We start from the raw sequence: 15,672 nt of genomic DNA on the forward strand, positions 1-15,672 counted from the left end.
GTGGCTCAGATGGGAAAGAATCTGCCTGCAATGCCGGAACTGTGGGTTCGATCCCTGCGTTGGGAAGATCCCCTGGAGGAGGATCATGGCAACCCACTCCAGTATTCTTGCCTAGAGAATTCCATGGTCAGAGGAGCCTGGTGGGCTACGGTCCACGGGGTCCCAAAGAGTTAGACACGACTGAGCGGCTAACACTCACACACACAGACACACAGACACACACACACATTTATTTAGCTGTGTTGGGAATCTTTCTTTGTGGTACATGGACTCATGGACTCTTTAGTTGTGGTGTGCAGGTTCAGTAGTTGTGGTGCATGGGTTTAGTTGCTCTGAGACATGTGAGATCTCAGTTCCCCAACCAGGGATTGAACCGGCGTCCCCCTCCATTGCACGGCAGATTCTTTACCACTAGACTACCAGGGAAGTCCCAAAGTATCACCACCTTGTAACTGGTGCTGTGCCCCGTGGTGAAGGTCGCCAGTCAGGCCTGCTGAACTCACAGCTCACCCCTGCCCCCAGCATTACAGGGTCCCTTGGTAAATCTGTGCCCCACGGAGAGAGAAATTCTCCTCCTCAGGGGGGGTCTGGGGTTGGACTTGAAGGATCGAACCACGAATATTAATTCTTAGATGGCAGAGCCTCCTGGCAAGCTGTTAAGGAATTCGTTTGAAAGCAAGAGAATCTGTCAGTATCGGGAGCAGGGAGACCACCTGATGTAGTGGGGCAGGGAGGGGGTGGCTGGGTCGGTTTGAGGGGTCCTCAGTGTGGCCCAGCATCTCAGCTTGCCCTGTGCCCACAGCCTCGTGTGTATCACCGGGGCCAGCAGGGAGGAGGTGGCAGGCGCCGTGACGGTGGAGGTACCAGGAAGAGGACGCGGCATCTCAGAGCGTGACTTTGCCTACCAGGTGCCTGGCTGCCCAGCCCCCACCGACTGCTGACAGGCCACCCCCTCATGTGGCTCCTTCCACCACCCTGGTTCACCTTTGGGGCTCCCCACCCCAGGGCCTTCTGGTCTACATCCGGCTCCCTCTGCCTCCCCGTTTCTGGTCTCAGGCCTGACTGTTTCGCCCTTTCCCCTTCCCACAGGACCCCAAGGTGCAGTCCGTCTTCCCGGCCCGAGGCCCCAGAGCCGGGGGTACCACCCTCACTCTGCGCGGCTCCAAGCTTCTGACCGGGCGGCTGGAGGACATCCGAGTGGTGGTGGGCGACCAGCCTTGTCACCTGTGAGGGCCGGTTCCTCATCCTGCAACCATCCTTGTGCCCCGGGGAGAAGAAGGAGTGGGTGGCATGCTGGGGAGAGGAGAAAGGGGGATGGGGACCGAGTCAGGAAGCAGCCGGCCTCTCCTGATGTGGGGTTGTCGGGGGTGGGAGGAGGTGGTGTGCAGCCTCCAGGGTCACCGAAGGGGAGTGAGCTGAGGCCCGAGCGGGTCTGTGTCCTGCACTCCCCCTCCCCTGAGCCCCCTTTGGCCTGGCCTGCCTACCACTCCCGCCTCCCTTCCCCAGGCTGCTGGAGCAGCAGGCCGAGCAGCTGCGATGCGAGACCAGCCCACACCCCACGCCTGCCACGCTCCCCGTGGCTGTGTGGTTTGGGGCCGCCGAGCGGAGGCTTCAGCACAGCCAGTTCGAGTACACGTCGGACCCCAATGTCACGTCTGCCAGTCCCACCAAGAGCTTCCTCAGGTGCTGGGTCAAGGGCACGGCTGCGTAGCATGTGGTAGCAGGGTCTTTGCGGCTCCAGTCCACGGGGCTTTGTAGGGTTCTAGTAGGGGCTTCAACTCCTACCGTGCTGGTGGGGAGAGGGGTCGTGGAGCTTTGGGCATGTTGTTCAGGCGCTCAGTTGTGTCTGACTCTTTGCAACCCCATGGACTGCAGCACGCCAGGCTTCCCGGTCCTTCACCATCTCTCAGAGCTTGCTTGAACTCATGTCCACTGAGTCAGTGATGCCATGCAACCATCGGTCCTCTGTTAGCCCCTACTTTGGGTTTGGGTTGGGCCTGACCTAACATCGGGGCCTGGGCTGCGCCCAAGGTTCGCATGAACCACAAGTGGTTCCTGGGCTGTGTTTTCAGTGGAGGCCGTGAGATCCGGGTCTGTGGCCAGAATTTAGATGTGGTGCAGACACCAAGAATCCGAGTGACCGTGGCCACGAGAGCATCAAGGCCGGGCCAGGGCTTTGAGCGGAGGCGCCGAGTGGTCCCAGAGACAGCGTGCTCCCCCAGCGTCTCCTGTGGCGGCCTTCATGTAAGACCCCCATGGGCGTCTCCCGCCTGCACCGGGCTTGCCATCACCCAGCTCAGCCCTGGACGGCTGTGGGGGGCGGGCACCAGTGGAGGCTGTGGCTGCACCTTGGCTGGCCCCGCCTCGGGTGTGCCCTCAGCGGTCCCTCCCCGTGCTCCCTCCCTCTGCCTTAGTTTGAGGAGCCTTGCCACGTGAACTCCTCCCAGCTCATCACATGCCGCACGCCGGCCCTCCCAGGCCTGCCCGAGGACCCCTGGGTCCGTGTGGAATTTATCCTTGACAACCTGGTCTTTGACTTTGCGACCCTGAACCCCACGCCCTTCTCCTATGAGGCTGACCCCACCCTGCAGCCCCTCAACCCCGAGGACCCCAGCGCACCGTTCCGGCACAAGCCTGGGAGTGTGCTCTCTGTGGAGGTATGGCTACAGATGGCACTGGCTGGGGCCCCAAGACCCTTCACTTTGCTGGGCAGTACTGCTGTGTATGGCAGAGACGGCACGACAGCAGAGCAGGGGCCAGGGCCTGGACCCGGTGGCTGCTGGGGGGGCTGGTGGTGGGGTGCCTGGATTGACACACCTGGCCGGGGTCCTGACACGCTCCCTGGCAGGTGTCTGAATAACAATATGCAAATGACTTGGCACACGCTATGGCAGCCAGGTACACAGCAGGTGCCTGGGCTGATTGCCGTTTGGCAGCCTGTCTCGTGCGGACACATACTTGGCGCATGTTCTGACACACGTAGTAGGGGAGGACCCTGAAAGGCCTTAGGTAGGCAGCCCATCATTGCCCACCCAGTGAGCCAGCAGACACCACTGGGGCTCTGCTGCTTTAGGTCCCTGGGCAGGATTTGGGCCCAGCTTTATGTTCTCCAGACTTTTTAAATGTTTGTTTTTTTTTTTTTGGCTGTGCTGGGTCTTCGTTGCTACATGGGATTTCCCTAGTTGCAGCAAGTGGGGGCTAACTTTCTAGTTGGAGTGCACGGGCTTCTCATCGCGGTGGCTTCTCTTGTTGCAGAGCACGGACTGTAGGTCTCATGGGCTCAGAAGTTGTGGGTTTAATTGCTCCACGGCATGTGGAATTGTTCCAGACCAGGGATTGAATTCATGTCCCCTGCATTGGCATGTGGATTCCTCTTTTTTTGTCCCACAGATCATTACATCCTTTTTAAAAACATTATGTCTATTTATTTATTTTTAAAAAATATTTATTAATTTATTTGACCGCATCTGGTCTTAGTTGCGGCATGGTAGGATCTTCAGTCTTTGTTGCAGCATTCAGATTTGTTAGTTGCGATATGTGAACTCTTAGTTGCATCATGTGGGATCTAGTTCCCCGATCCGGGATGGAACCCGGGCCCCTGGCATTGGGAGCACGGAGTCTCAGCCACTGGACCACCAGGGAAGTCCCTATATTTGTTTTTGATTGTGCTGGGTCTTCTTTGTTCTGTGCAGACTCCCCCCAGTTGCAGAGAGTGGGGGCCACTCTTTGTGGTTGTGGGACTCAGGCCTCTCATCACAAGCTCCCCCCACGGCTGTTGCATGGCACATGGGCCCCAGTAGTTGGGGCACAGGGGCTCCGTGGTTGTGGTCCACGGGCTTTAGTTGCTCCGTGGCATGTGGAATCTTCCTGGACCAGGGATTAAACCCATGTCTCCTGCATTGGCAGGCAGGTTCCCATCCTCTGGACCACCAGGCAAGTCCTGTTATCCAGATTTTTAGCTCTGGAAAAGTTTAAGACTTTTCCAGGAAAAGTAAGGAGGATAGAGATGGGCAGAAAAGGTCAGGAGGCAGCGTGGAAAACATCATGAGGTTGTCACCCCATGTACAGGGCAAGAAGCACCGAGACGCCATGAACCCTCCTCCTGCGTGTGGGTCTCGGGACCGTCCTTCCCGCATCTGGGGAGAGAGGATCTGAGTGACCATCAGCTCCTCCCTTTAGGGAAGAGTTCTGAGTGACCGATCGGTGACCCCGTGTTCCAGGGGGAGAATCTGGACCTCGCCATGTCCAAGGAGGAGGTGGTGGCCCTGATTGGGGACGGCCCGTGCGTGGTGAAGACGCTGACCCGACACCACCTGTACTGCGAGCCCCCTATGGAGCAGCCCCTTCCCCGGCACCATGCCCTCCGGGAGGCGCCCGACGCCTTGCCCGAGTTCACGGTCAGTGGGCAAAGCGCTGGGCTGGGGCGGGCCCAGGGCGTGCGCTGACCCCACGCTCACAGGGGGCTCCCCTTGCAGGTGCAGATGGGGAACCTTCGTTTCTCGCTGGGCCACGTGCAGTATGATGGCGAGAGCCCCGTGGCTTTTCCCATGGCAGCCCAGGTGGGCTTGGGCGTGGGCACCTCTCTCCTGGCTCTGGGTGTCATCATCATTGTCCTTATGTACAGGTGAGTATAGCCAGGTGTGGCTGGGCTGGGCAGGGAGCACGGTGGCTGGATTGGGAAGGGGCACACTAGACCACTGGTCTGCAAACGCCTCCTAGAAAGGGCAGGAGACTATTCTGGGCTTTGTGGGCCAGGCGGTCTCAGCAGCAGTGGCTCAGCTCTGCCCTTACAGCCCGGCAGCAGCTACAGACAGTGCACAATCACACAAGCATGGCTGTGTTCCAACAAATCTTTATCTACAAAAGCCGGCCAGGGGCCAGATTTGGCCCTGTTACAGTTTACTGATCCCCGGGCGAGGCTGGCAGTGACTTGCCTGGGATGGGACAGGCTGAATTATTCTAACCAGACCCTGGCTTGCTGGGTATGGCTGGGTTAGCCTGGGGTGGGCCTGGGCCTGGTGGGACCCTGCAAGGGCTCAGGCCTCCCCCGGCCTTCCCTGCCTTGACCTTGGTGCTGAGCAGGAGGAAGAGCAAGCAGGCCCTGAGGGACTATAAGAAAGTGCAGATCCAACTGGAGAACCTGGAGAGCAGCGTGCGGGACCGCTGCAAGAAGGAGTTCACAGGTGAGGCTGCCCAGGCCCGGCGCCCCAGGGCTCTGCGCCCAGCCTGCTCCCGTCTCCTGGGATCTGCGCCCACACCTGCCTCTTCTGCTCCACAGACCTGATGACCGAGATGACCGACCTCACCAGTGACCTTCTGGGCAGTGGCATCCCCTTCCTTGACTACAAGGTGTATGCCGAGAGGGTCTTCTTCCCTGGGCACCAGGAGTCGCCCTTGCACCGGGACCTGGGCGTGCCTGAGAGCAGGCGCCCCACCGTGGAGCAGGGGCTGGGGCAGCTGTCCAACCTGCTCAACAGCAAGCTCTTCTTGACCAAGGTGCCAGCCCCTCTGGCCCCTCCATCCCGACCCTCCAGGGGTGGGGAGGGAGTCCCCGAGCCCTCCGGCCCCTCCCCTTCTCAGTCCCTCCGTTTCTGAATCTGCCCTCCCTGCCCACCCGTTGTCCCCTCTCCCTGGCGCCAGTTCATCCACACCCTAGAGAGCCAGCGCACCTTCTCAGCCCGGGACCGCGCCTACGTGGCATCTCTGCTCACCGTGGCACTGCATGGAAAGCTGGAGTACTTCACCGACATCCTGCGGACCCTGCTTAGTGACCTGGTGGCCCAGTACGTGGCCAAGAACCCCAAGCTGATGCTGCGCAGGTCTGTGTGCGCGCCCGCAGCCACGGGGGCCGGGCGGCCGGGGACAGCGGGAGCCAAGACCTGAGTCAGGCCCGTAGACAGCCCTAGCGCCACCACCCCCCACCTGCTGACTCTGCCCTCCCCTCCTCCTTGTCATCCCAGGACAGAGACCGTAGTGGAGAAGCTGCTCACTAATTGGATGTCCATCTGCCTCTACACTTTCGTGAGGGTGAGCAAGGCAGAGGCGGACGGGGCTCCCCTCCAGGGAGGGTCGGGACTCTGACCTGCACAGCTTCTTGCCCCGCACGCCCCTGCCCAGCACGTCCTGAGTCACCTTTAGCCTTCTGTGGCCTGCATCCTGTCCCTTCCTTGTGCTTGTCACCCGCCCCGGGAGCCCTCACTGCCTGCTGCTCCCTCAGGACGCAGTAGGGGAGCCTTTGTACATGCTTTTCCGTGGAATTAAGCATCAAGTGGACAAAGGGCCAGTAGACAGTGTGACCGGCAAAGCCAAATACACCCTGAATGACAACCGCCTGCTCCGAGAGGATGTGGAGTACCGGCCTCTGGTGAGAGAGAGAGAGAGAGAGAGAGAGAGAGTGTGTGTGTGTTGTGTGTGTTTGTACACACACACGCATGCACATGCATGCCTGCTGGTGAGTCAGTCTCCCATAAGGGTGAGCAGAGTGACCACGTGTGATTGCCTGCACCTGATTGGAGCCAGCCTAACTTCCGGCTGGCTACAGGATAGAGGCTTGAGGGCCAGACCTTGAAGATTTGGGGCTCAGAGGTTCCCCAGGTTTGGGATGGAGTCAGGGTACCCACAGCCAGGATCTGGGGAGTTGCTGTGTCAGGGCCTGAGTGTCTGCCTGACTGTCTCAGCCAGAGGTGCAGCTGAGCCCACCAGGCTGGGAGTCACCCTGGCAGATCTGCCCATCATTCCCCTCTAGGTTTGCTTTCCCCTTCGTGCCCTGGGTGGAGTTCCTTTGGGGAAAATCCCATTCAGACTCGGCCTACCTGCTCCTCTGGCCAGCTGGCAGGGACTCCACTTCTTACGCAGGTTTTCTTAGGTTCCTCAGCCTGACCGGCTGAGCCAAGGAGCCTGGGGATCTGAGTGCAGAGGGACTGGTGCTCTCCCGTTTTTTTTCTGCCGTTCACCCAACAGACACTAGTGCACTGGGCACAGGGTGGAGGGCGACGCTGTCAGTGGGGACGCAGGCAGGTGAAGAGACACGAGTGGGTGACTGTGTGGTGCCTGGAGGTCAGAGGCAGTGGCTTCCTCATGGGTTGTCCCCGTCCTTGGCCTTGACATCTTGGTCATCCCATGTGTGCTGTGAGCCCTGACTGCTCCCATGTGTCACGCATAGACCTTGAATGCGCTGCTGGCTGTGGGGCCTGGAGCGGGAGAAGCCCAGGGCGTGCCCGTGAAGGTCCTGGACTGTGACACCATCTCCCAGGCCAAGGAGAAAATGCTGGATCAGCTTTATAAAGGAATGCCCCTTGCCCAGCGGCCAGATCCCCGCACCCTGGATGTCGGTAAGGGTGGAAGGGAACAGTGGTCTGGGTACCCTGAGGCTAGGGCTGGCCCTAGACCTGCAGGGTCATTTCATCACCGGGGCGCGGGGTGGGGGGAGGGGGTGGACTCTGCAGGGATGACCTAGCGCCTGGTAGGGGCCCCTGTTTCTGGTCTTCCGAGAAGTTGGGCGAGGTTGCTCTTTACAGAGGGGCCAGTGCCTCTGGGAAGAGGGGACAGCGCCCGCTGCAGGAAGGGTGTTCTGAAAGCCCTGGACCGAGCCCGCCTTGTCCCTGCAGAGTGGCGGTCTGGGGTGGCTGGGCATCTCATTCTTTCTGACGAGGACGTGACATCTGAGATCCAGGGTCTGTGGAGGCGCCTGAACACCTTGCAGCATTACAAGGTGGGAGGGGTGGGAGCTGAGCAGGAGTGGGGGGGCGGTGGGGCGGGCTGGCGGAGGGGTCACCAACTGTGGTCAGCAGGTCCCCGACGGAGCAACTGTGGCCCTTGTGCCCTGCCTCACCAAGCACGTCCTCCGGGAAAGCCAGGATTATGTACCAGGAGAGAGTGAGTACCTATCCCCCCGCCCCACCTCCCCGCATCACAGTCCTCTGCCCTTGGTTTGCCCGGTGTCCAGTAATGGGAGAAGGTCCTCTGGATCTCAGGGTGGGCTTCCCTTCCACCCGGGGGTTGGGAGGGCTGGTGCCCCCACACTGCTGGGCGTTGGCAGGACCCCGGGGGCCTAGGGCAGGGGACACTGATGAGGGGTGACAAGCTGTAAGGTCTTGGCACAGGGACCCCGATGCTGGAGGATGTGGACGAGGGGGGCATCCGGCCCTGGCACCTGGTGAAGCCCAGCGAGGAGCCGGAGCCGCCCAGGCCTCGGAGGGGCAGCCTTCGGGGCGGGGAGCGGGAGCGGGCCAAGGCCATACCAGAGATCTACCTGACACGCCTGCTGTCCATGAAGGTGGCACTCAGGGCAGGGACAGGACAGGCAGTGGGATGGGGGGTGGGGCGTGCGGGGCTCATGTGGTGTCACGAGGCGGCTGAGGTCAGGCCAGGCAGAGGTCCCCTGCTGACCGCACTTCCTGTGTGTCTCCCCACCCCGCCCACAGGGGACCCTGCAGAAGTTCGTGGATGACCTGTTCCAGGTGATTCTCAGCACCAGCCGCCCGGTGCCGCTCGCCATAAAGTACTTCTTCGACCTGCTGGACGAGCAGGCCCAGCAGCATGGCATCTCGGACCAGGACACCGTCCACATCTGGAAGACCAACAGGTGGGGGCTGGGCGGGCCGGGTGGGCCTGCTCGGTGTGGGGTCCCCTCCGGCCTCCCGGCATGCTGTTCATCGGCCACCTTCCCATTCCCGCCCACCCCACCCCTTGCAGCTTGCCCCTGAGGTTCTGGATCAACATAATCAAAAACCCGCAGTTTGTGTTCGACGTGCAGACATCCGACAACATGGACGCGGTGCTCCTGGTCATCGCCCAGACCTTCATGGACGCCTGCACCCTGGCTGACCACAAGCTGGGCCGGGTGAGCCGGTCGGGGTGAACCGGGAGGGCGGGGCGGCGGGGGGCGGCCTGGCTGGGGATGGACCATGCTGTGCGCGCTCGCCGATTCCGGGCTTTCTGGAGGATGTCAGGGAGGAGGATATGGGAGGCCTTTGACCCCGGCCCTGGGCCAGGCTTTGTCCCTTGGCTCCCTGGGAGGTAGCCGTGCCTCAGCCTTGTGATGTACCAAGGGCCGGGGCCACGTGTGCCAATTCAGTGTCAAGACAAGGCAGCAGGTGCTGGTGGGTGTGGCAAGAGGCCCTGGGATGAACAGTGGCCGTGTTCAAGCTGCAACGAGAGGGTACAGGGCTGGCAGGAGCTGTGGGTTGGATGTGGGGGATGAGGAAGAAGGAGGGGCCCCCTGGGCTCCTGGGCCTCTGGCTGTCGTGAGCTCAGACTTGGAGGAGGGGCCACCACGCAGTTTCTAGGCGGAGACGTGGATTCTGTAATCTCTGAGCATCTCCAGGCTGTGTGGGGGGCTGGATTCCAAGGGCAGCAGAGGAGGTTTCCACCAGCCAGGGCAGTACGAGGGGGAGAGTCCGGGAAGGGCCAGGCGAGCAGGGATGTGCGGATAGGGAGCCAGGAAGCACGGAGGGAGAGGTGACCGCGGCTGCCTGGTGCCGCAGAGGGTGCAGGTCAGTTGTCACAGTGGTCAGAACCCAGAGAGTCCGTGACTGATACAGGGTCCCCACCGGGACTGCACAGGTACCCAGCAGGGAGGACCCTCGTGGCTCCTCAGGCCTGTGATCGGACTCTGCTTAGCCTGGTCCCCTGGGCCACAGTTGGCCTGGGACCTCTTGAGAGGTCTGTCTCTAGCCCTGTATGAAGAAACGAGATGGAAGGCTCCAATCTGTAGAGCTGTCTGTTGGGAGCTATTTTTTTGGTCTGTGAGCTCTCATCACTCTTCCCACAAAGAGCTGAGACCCACAGGGCTACACCGGGCCCCAGGGGTCCCCTCCAGGGTGTGTGTTCTCTGGTGTCCGGTTCTGATGTCTGATCCTCACACAGCCCCTGCTTCCCGGCAGTACTGCAGGTGCTTCCTGGGTGAGTCAGGATTAGTGCAAACCGGGATGCCAAGGGCCCCCCCGCAGAGAGTGGCTGAGAAGCAGGCATCTGGTCTCAGGCCCTGGCTCTCAGCGGGCGCTGCAGTCTTGCCCCGCCCTCCTCGCAGCTGTAGGATGAGGCAGCAGGTCCCGAGAACGGAAGTGTGCTGTCCGCAGCCCCCGGGACAGAACTGGGACTGGAGCCCAGTGCAGCGGTAGAGGATGTGTCTGGTCCTGTTAGATTGTGGGCCCCTCCGAGGTCCCTTGGAGAGAGACCTGCTTTAAATCCCAGCTCAGCCACGCACGAGTGAGATGGTCTGGGGCAATGTAATTAAATTTCCGGGTTAGTTTCCTGAGTTTTAAAATGAGTCCGTGGAGAATAGACAGCACACGGAGAAGCAGTGTTAGGGCTCCACGCGGCTCGCCAGTTCCCTGCCAGGTCTGGGTGGGGGCACGTGGAGCTGAGAGATGACCTTGGAGAGAGAGGGGTTGAAGCTCAAGGTGATGACGGCAGAGGTGGGACATCGGGGGAGGGGTGATGGAAGGAAGGAGCCGGGGTGACCAACCGTCCGGCCTGCCTGGGACTGAGGAGGTTTCCTGTGATTCAGGACTTAGTTTTCTTTTAATTTGTGTTCATCTTATTTATCTATTTTCGGCTGTGCTGGGTCTTCCTCGCTGTGTGGGCTTTTCCCTGGTTGCAGCAAGTGGGGTGCAGTGTGTGGGCCTCTTGCTGCGGTGGCGTCTCCTGTTGGGGAGCAGGGGCTCTAGGGCGCCCGGTCTTGTTGCAGCACGTGGGCTCAGTAGTTGCGGCTCCCGGGCTCTAGAGCACAGGATCAGGAGTTGTGGTGCAGGGGGTTAGTTGCCCTGAGGCATGGGGGGAATCTTCCCAGATCAGGGATGGAACCTGCGTCTCCTGCATTGGCAGGCAGAGTCCTTACCATTGAGCCACCAGGGAAGGCTGGGGACTTAGTTGTAAAACTGAAGCAGTGCTGGGAACAGGGGGACAGCCGGTCACCCTAACAGGGCTCTCATCCTTTGCTTTCACTGCTCACCTGCTGGCACCCAGGACTCCCCCATCAACAAACTTCTGTATGCTCGTGATATTCCCCGGTACAAACGGATGGTGGAAAGGTATGAGGGAAAGGAGTTGGGTCTGGAAGATAACCAGTGGATGGATGGGTGGGTGTTTACAGCGGAGGCCCCAGGGTGGGCCTGGTGGGGTGAGGGAGGGTTTGTTTCCCTAGTGACTTCTGGACCCCTAATCTCTGGTAGGTACTACGCAGACATCAGACAGACCATCCCCGCCAGTGATCAAGAAATGAACTCCATCCTGGCTGAGCTGTCTCGGGTACAGCCCTCCTTCTGCTTCTTGGGTTGGGCACAGGCCTTCTGCCCCAAGGGTCCTGCCTGCTTCACACTGCTCCCTTGCAGGGAAGTCCTGGGGGCCTCCGAAGAGTGTTCCCACTGCCTCTGTAAAATACCAGGGCTCCCAGAATCTCATCAGAGAGCAGCAGGGTCTTGTCCCCGCAACTACCACCTGATCTGACTCAGCTGGGTGTTACGATGTCTGCAGCCCTTCAGAGTTTGTGGACCATGGTTCCCAGGCAGCGAGGAGGCGGGGATTGAACCCCAGGACCGTCTGGCCCAGCCTGTCCACATCCTACTGCTCTGATTCCTGGGCAGTGTAGACGTGCCCCCACCTACTCCTAAAATAGCCCCCAAACACGCACTCTGGGGAATTTATGAATGATGTTAAATCGGAAACCAAGATGATGAAGATCACAATCACAGTAATAATAGCAGCTACAGTTGGGGGTGTTGCTGTGGGTGCTTTGATTCCCTCTCACTGGACTCATAGAAGAGCTCTACAAGTTAGGAGACATCGACTCCATTGTCCTGAAGATGAGGCTGAGGCTCAGAGAGGTCCCCAGGGAGGGGCCCAGGTGTGACCTCAGGACAGACTCGAGTGAGGTCAGAGCAGAACGGGGCTGGGTCACAGGCTGTAAGCAGCATCCATCCTGCTGGGCTCTGCAGTCCCCTGGGGTGACAGAGGGTCCCAGCTGGAGCCTGGAGGGGGAGAGAGGCAGGATCCCAGTGGAGACCCCAGGGCCTGGTAGAACTGCAGAGCCGGGGTCTCTCCACCAAGGAGGCCCTTTTTGGTTCTATCCTGTCCCCAGCTGAGCCTGGCATCCCCTCATCTAGAGAGGGGCTCCGCTTCCCCGATGCCAGGCTCTGTTCCTTCCTCTACCTCCCAACCCACTCTTCCCCACTCCCCGTCCCTGGGGTCCTGGGCCTCCTCTAGGGGCTGGCAGGACCTCTTAGCTCTAAAACCTCTTGTCTCTCCTCCTCCTAGAACTACTCTGGAGACCTGGGGGCTCGAGTGGCCCTGCATGAGCTCTACAAGTATATCAACAAATACTATGACCAGGTGAGCAGAACCTGGGGGTGGTCAGAATGACGTGAGTGGGCGGTTGGCTCTGGGGCTCAAGCATGGGGCCTCCAGGTCTCCCCCAGGCACTGAGCGGTGGGCTCGGGAGGTGTTTGTTCTTGCCGGGTGCTTCCTGGTATCGGTCTAACTCTTACCTGCTACCGCCCTCCCCATCCGGGCCCCTTGGCAGGGCTCCTGGGCCTGGCGGCTGGGGTGGCTGGGGGTCTAGCAGGGCCTGGAGATGGTGTGCAGGGCGTGCTGGGGTGGGACACACAGCAGCCACGTCGGCCCCAACCATGCACTGACTGAGAGTCACCCCCTCTCCCCGACTCCCCAGGGACTGTAAAATTCATTCACATACCCTCCAGGGTTGAAAAATCCAGTTGATGGACCACTCACTTAGCCAGGGCTTCCCTGGTGACTCAGACAGTAAAGAATCTGCCTGCAATGCAGGAGACCTGGGTTCGATCCCTGGGTTGGGAAGATTCCTTGGCGAAGGGAATGGCTACCCGCTGCAGCATTCTTGCCTGGAGACTCCCATGGACAGAGGAGCCTGGTGGGCTACAGTCCAAGGGGTTATAAAGAGTTGGATACGACAGAGCGACTAAAACTGACTGGCTTGCCATCGCTCAGACCCCTACCTGAGGCCTCACGTGGCCGTGTGCTGTGTAGGCCATCTGTGGGCGTGGGCCTGGCTGGGCTGCAGGTGCAGACAGAGAAGAGGGTCTAGACGTAGGGTTTGGGGCAGGTGAGGACATGATGGAGCCAGTGGGGGGATTCTGGGCTAGGCCTCAGGATCAGAGTGTCCACCAGTCAGCCCACTGAGCGCCTGCTGGAATCGTCTACCCAGACATTTGTGTGGCCCCAGGGATGTAGCTGTTGCTGTTGAGACATGAGGACCCTGCCTCCTGGCCCAGGCCTGGAGTGGAGACAGGCATTGAGCAAATGCGTGGTGTGCAAGCGTGACTTCCAGGTGCCACGGCCTTGTGTGGGGGAGATGGGCCTGTGTCCGCCCCCCCCCCCGGTGGAGGCGTGGCCAGCAAGCCCTCCTGTCCCCGCCCTTCCCTCTGCGGCAGCGCACCGCCCCCCCCCCCCCCCCGCCCATCCGTGTTTGGTCAGTAGCTGTCTCCTCTCCAACGAGCCCCACTACACCAGGGATTGTATCTGTCGTCACCACCGGGTCTCCGCTCCTTGCCCTACACCTGGCACATGGGAACTCAGATTTGCTTGTTGGCTGGTGGATGAGGAGCCAGGATGGGTGGAGCTGGGCTTCCAGGGGGCTTGTGGGGAAGGGCGAGGCTGGCCTCCACTGAAAATGGGCCCTGAGGAAGTAAGTGAGGCAGCGCAGGATTTCTCGGGCCCCTACCCTCAACTGCAGTGCAGCTGAGAAGGCCTGTGGACGTCTGGGAAAAGGCAGACGGGAGTCTGGCCGCCTCCCCCTTTCGAGCTGGTCTCTGTGTTTCAGATCATCACTGCCCTGGAGGAGGATGGCACGGCCCAGAAGATGCAGCTGGGCTATCGGCTCCAGCAGATCGCAGCGGCCGTGGAAAACAAGGTCACGGATCTGTAGGCTCTGGAGAGCGCGGGCCAACCGTGCCCCAGCCCTGCCTGGACAGCCCCGGGACTACGCGGGAGAGACCGCCTTCTTAGATCCCGTAGTGCCTGAGCAGCAGAGTTAGTGGAAGGTGCCTCCCGGTCTCCTGGTGGCTCTGGCCCTGATGGACTCACCTCGCAGGCCGGGGGCCTTGAGGCTGGTGGCGTGGTGCCCGGTCTGCTGCCCGCGCCCGGTGACCCTGTGGGCTGTTGCCTATGTGATGTCAGTCTGCAGGGACCCGAGGACTAAGGGCTTCCAGGGACGGGCCGGAAGGGCCTCCAGCCCCTGGAGAGACTGAACTGTTGTGAGCGCTGGCCTCCGTCCCAGGGAGATCCAGAGAGAAAGGAGGAGAGTCCCCACTTCCCGTCCTGCCCTCCTGCTCCACCAGCCCTGACCTCATCAGCCGCCTCCGGCCTTGTTGCTGCTGCCACGTTCCTGGGTCCGAGAGACTAATGCCTTTCAAGGCCACTGCCTACTCACCCCTCAGCAGGGCTGGCTGCCTCAGGGCCACCCTGCCACCGAGGCCGCCAATAGTGAGGGGTGTCTGCTGAAGGGGGGGCCTGCAGGAGAATGGGGGCCCCACTCACCCGGTTCTTCATTAAAGGATAACACACTGTCTGGTGTCTGAGATTGCGCTTGGCCCAGCCTCCCTTTGTTGGACGGTGGCGCCCGTGCCTGGCAGGAACCAGGGGGAGGTGGGGTCTGCAGCCTCCGGCCCCCATGGAAGGCTCTGGAATACAGGGCGGGCTGGGCTTTCCTTGACTCCTGGGCCAGGCTTGCTGGGGTCAAAGCTGCTGTGAAGGAAGTGAGATCCCACCCAGGATGGGGCTGGAGGGGCCTGAAGCCCAAGGTGGAGCGGTCTGTGGGCACTTGACGCAGACCTGCCTTGTCTGCAGTTTGGGTGTTCACACTTCTCCATGCCTGTTGGTTTGTTGGGAAAGGATGGCATCAATGTCATGAACTCCAGGCAGAGTGGGTCTTCGGGTTCTTTTCCTCGGTAGTTTCTAGATTCCCTGAACCCCTGTAGCCTGCGGTATTCTCTGGGCTCGTGGTCAGTGGATTGTCTTCTGAGTCAAAGCATCTTGGGTGCTGCGATAGACTCGTGTCTCTGTCGGGGACTCCGACCTCTGCAGGTTCCAGGAGGTCTGGAACAAGGTAGGTGAGGGATGTGGGGAGGAGAAAACCGTGTACCCGCACATCTGAAGCTGTAAGTGTGGAACACGTCCTGCATATGGAACACTTCAAGGTCTCGGCCCTCACAGAGAACATAAAACCTGTGCAGTAAGACAGGAACTTCTAAGTCTTCATTCAAACACCATGGCTGCAAGTGGACATTCTAAACCTGACACAACTTAAGGATTTCCACTTGAGTCTTGGCCACAGTGTCAGTGTAAGGCACTTGTCATTCAGGTTGATCAGTCTTTCCCTAACTGTTTTCTGAGCAAGATTGCAAAAGTGCCCTCACATATTCCATTTTTTAAATATTTTTTATCTTGTAAATTATGAAAGGATGATAACACATTTACCCTCATGTATTATATTTCCCACAAACAGCATGCAAGAGACCTTCATTTCTCATCACTGGGGACACCTTAAAGAGTCTAGGGAGTGACTTACTTTATTAAAAGAACTGGCACCAACTTAAATATTGGAGTAATTGTCCAGTTAGAAGACCCAGGAGCACTATTTCTTTTGTTGAAGTATAGTTGATTTGTAATGTTTCATGTCTACAGCAAAGTGATATATAT

General features: G+C 59.9%; 1 protein-coding gene across 7 annotated transcripts in view; it reads left to right on the plus strand.

Annotated features, from left to right (window-relative positions):
* Positions 1-14,552, plus strand: part of PLXNB1 (plexin B1) — a 28,383-nt gene extending 13,831 nt beyond the window's left edge. For 5 of the 7 annotated variants that reach the window (XM_081525703.1, XM_081525699.1, XM_081525704.1 and 2 more), the window contains 22 exons: positions 803-908; positions 1,090-1,226; positions 1,507-1,683; positions 2,073-2,244; positions 2,415-2,657; positions 4,221-4,397; positions 4,476-4,624; positions 5,083-5,183; positions 5,279-5,496; positions 5,641-5,819; positions 5,961-6,027; positions 6,218-6,364; positions 7,163-7,331; positions 7,608-7,711; positions 7,791-7,875; positions 8,103-8,275; positions 8,424-8,584; positions 8,695-8,842; positions 10,969-11,033; positions 11,175-11,250; positions 12,256-12,330; positions 13,796-14,552. In XM_081525703.1, coding sequence (XP_081381829.1) covers positions 803-908; positions 1,090-1,226; positions 1,507-1,683; positions 2,073-2,244; positions 2,415-2,657; positions 4,221-4,397; positions 4,476-4,624; positions 5,083-5,183; positions 5,279-5,496; positions 5,641-5,819; positions 5,961-6,027; positions 6,218-6,364; positions 7,163-7,331; positions 7,608-7,711; positions 7,791-7,875; positions 8,103-8,275; positions 8,424-8,584; positions 8,695-8,842; positions 10,969-11,033; positions 11,175-11,250; positions 12,256-12,330; positions 13,796-13,900 — 3,034 coding nt within the window. In that variant the 3' untranslated portion in view covers positions 13,901-14,552. Of the gene's footprint in view, positions 1-802; positions 909-1,089; positions 1,227-1,506; positions 1,684-2,072; positions 2,245-2,414; positions 2,658-4,220; positions 4,398-4,475; positions 4,625-5,082; positions 5,184-5,278; positions 5,497-5,640; positions 5,820-5,960; positions 6,028-6,217; positions 6,365-7,162; positions 7,332-7,607; positions 7,712-7,790; positions 7,876-8,090; positions 8,276-8,423; positions 8,585-8,694; positions 8,843-10,968; positions 11,034-11,174; positions 11,251-12,255; positions 12,331-13,795 lie in introns of all 7 variants that reach the window. The other 2 variants (XM_081525697.1, XM_081525698.1) reach the window with 1 other exon arrangement.
* Positions 14,553-15,672: the final 1,120 nt, after the last annotated feature.

The sequence above is a fragment of the Giraffa tippelskirchi genome, chromosome 9 (assembly GCF_054371585.1).
Source record: "Giraffa tippelskirchi isolate mGirTip1 chromosome 9, T2T-mGirTip1v1.2.pri, whole genome shotgun sequence".
Taxonomy (NCBI): domain Eukaryota; kingdom Metazoa; phylum Chordata; class Mammalia; order Artiodactyla; family Giraffidae; genus Giraffa; species Giraffa tippelskirchi.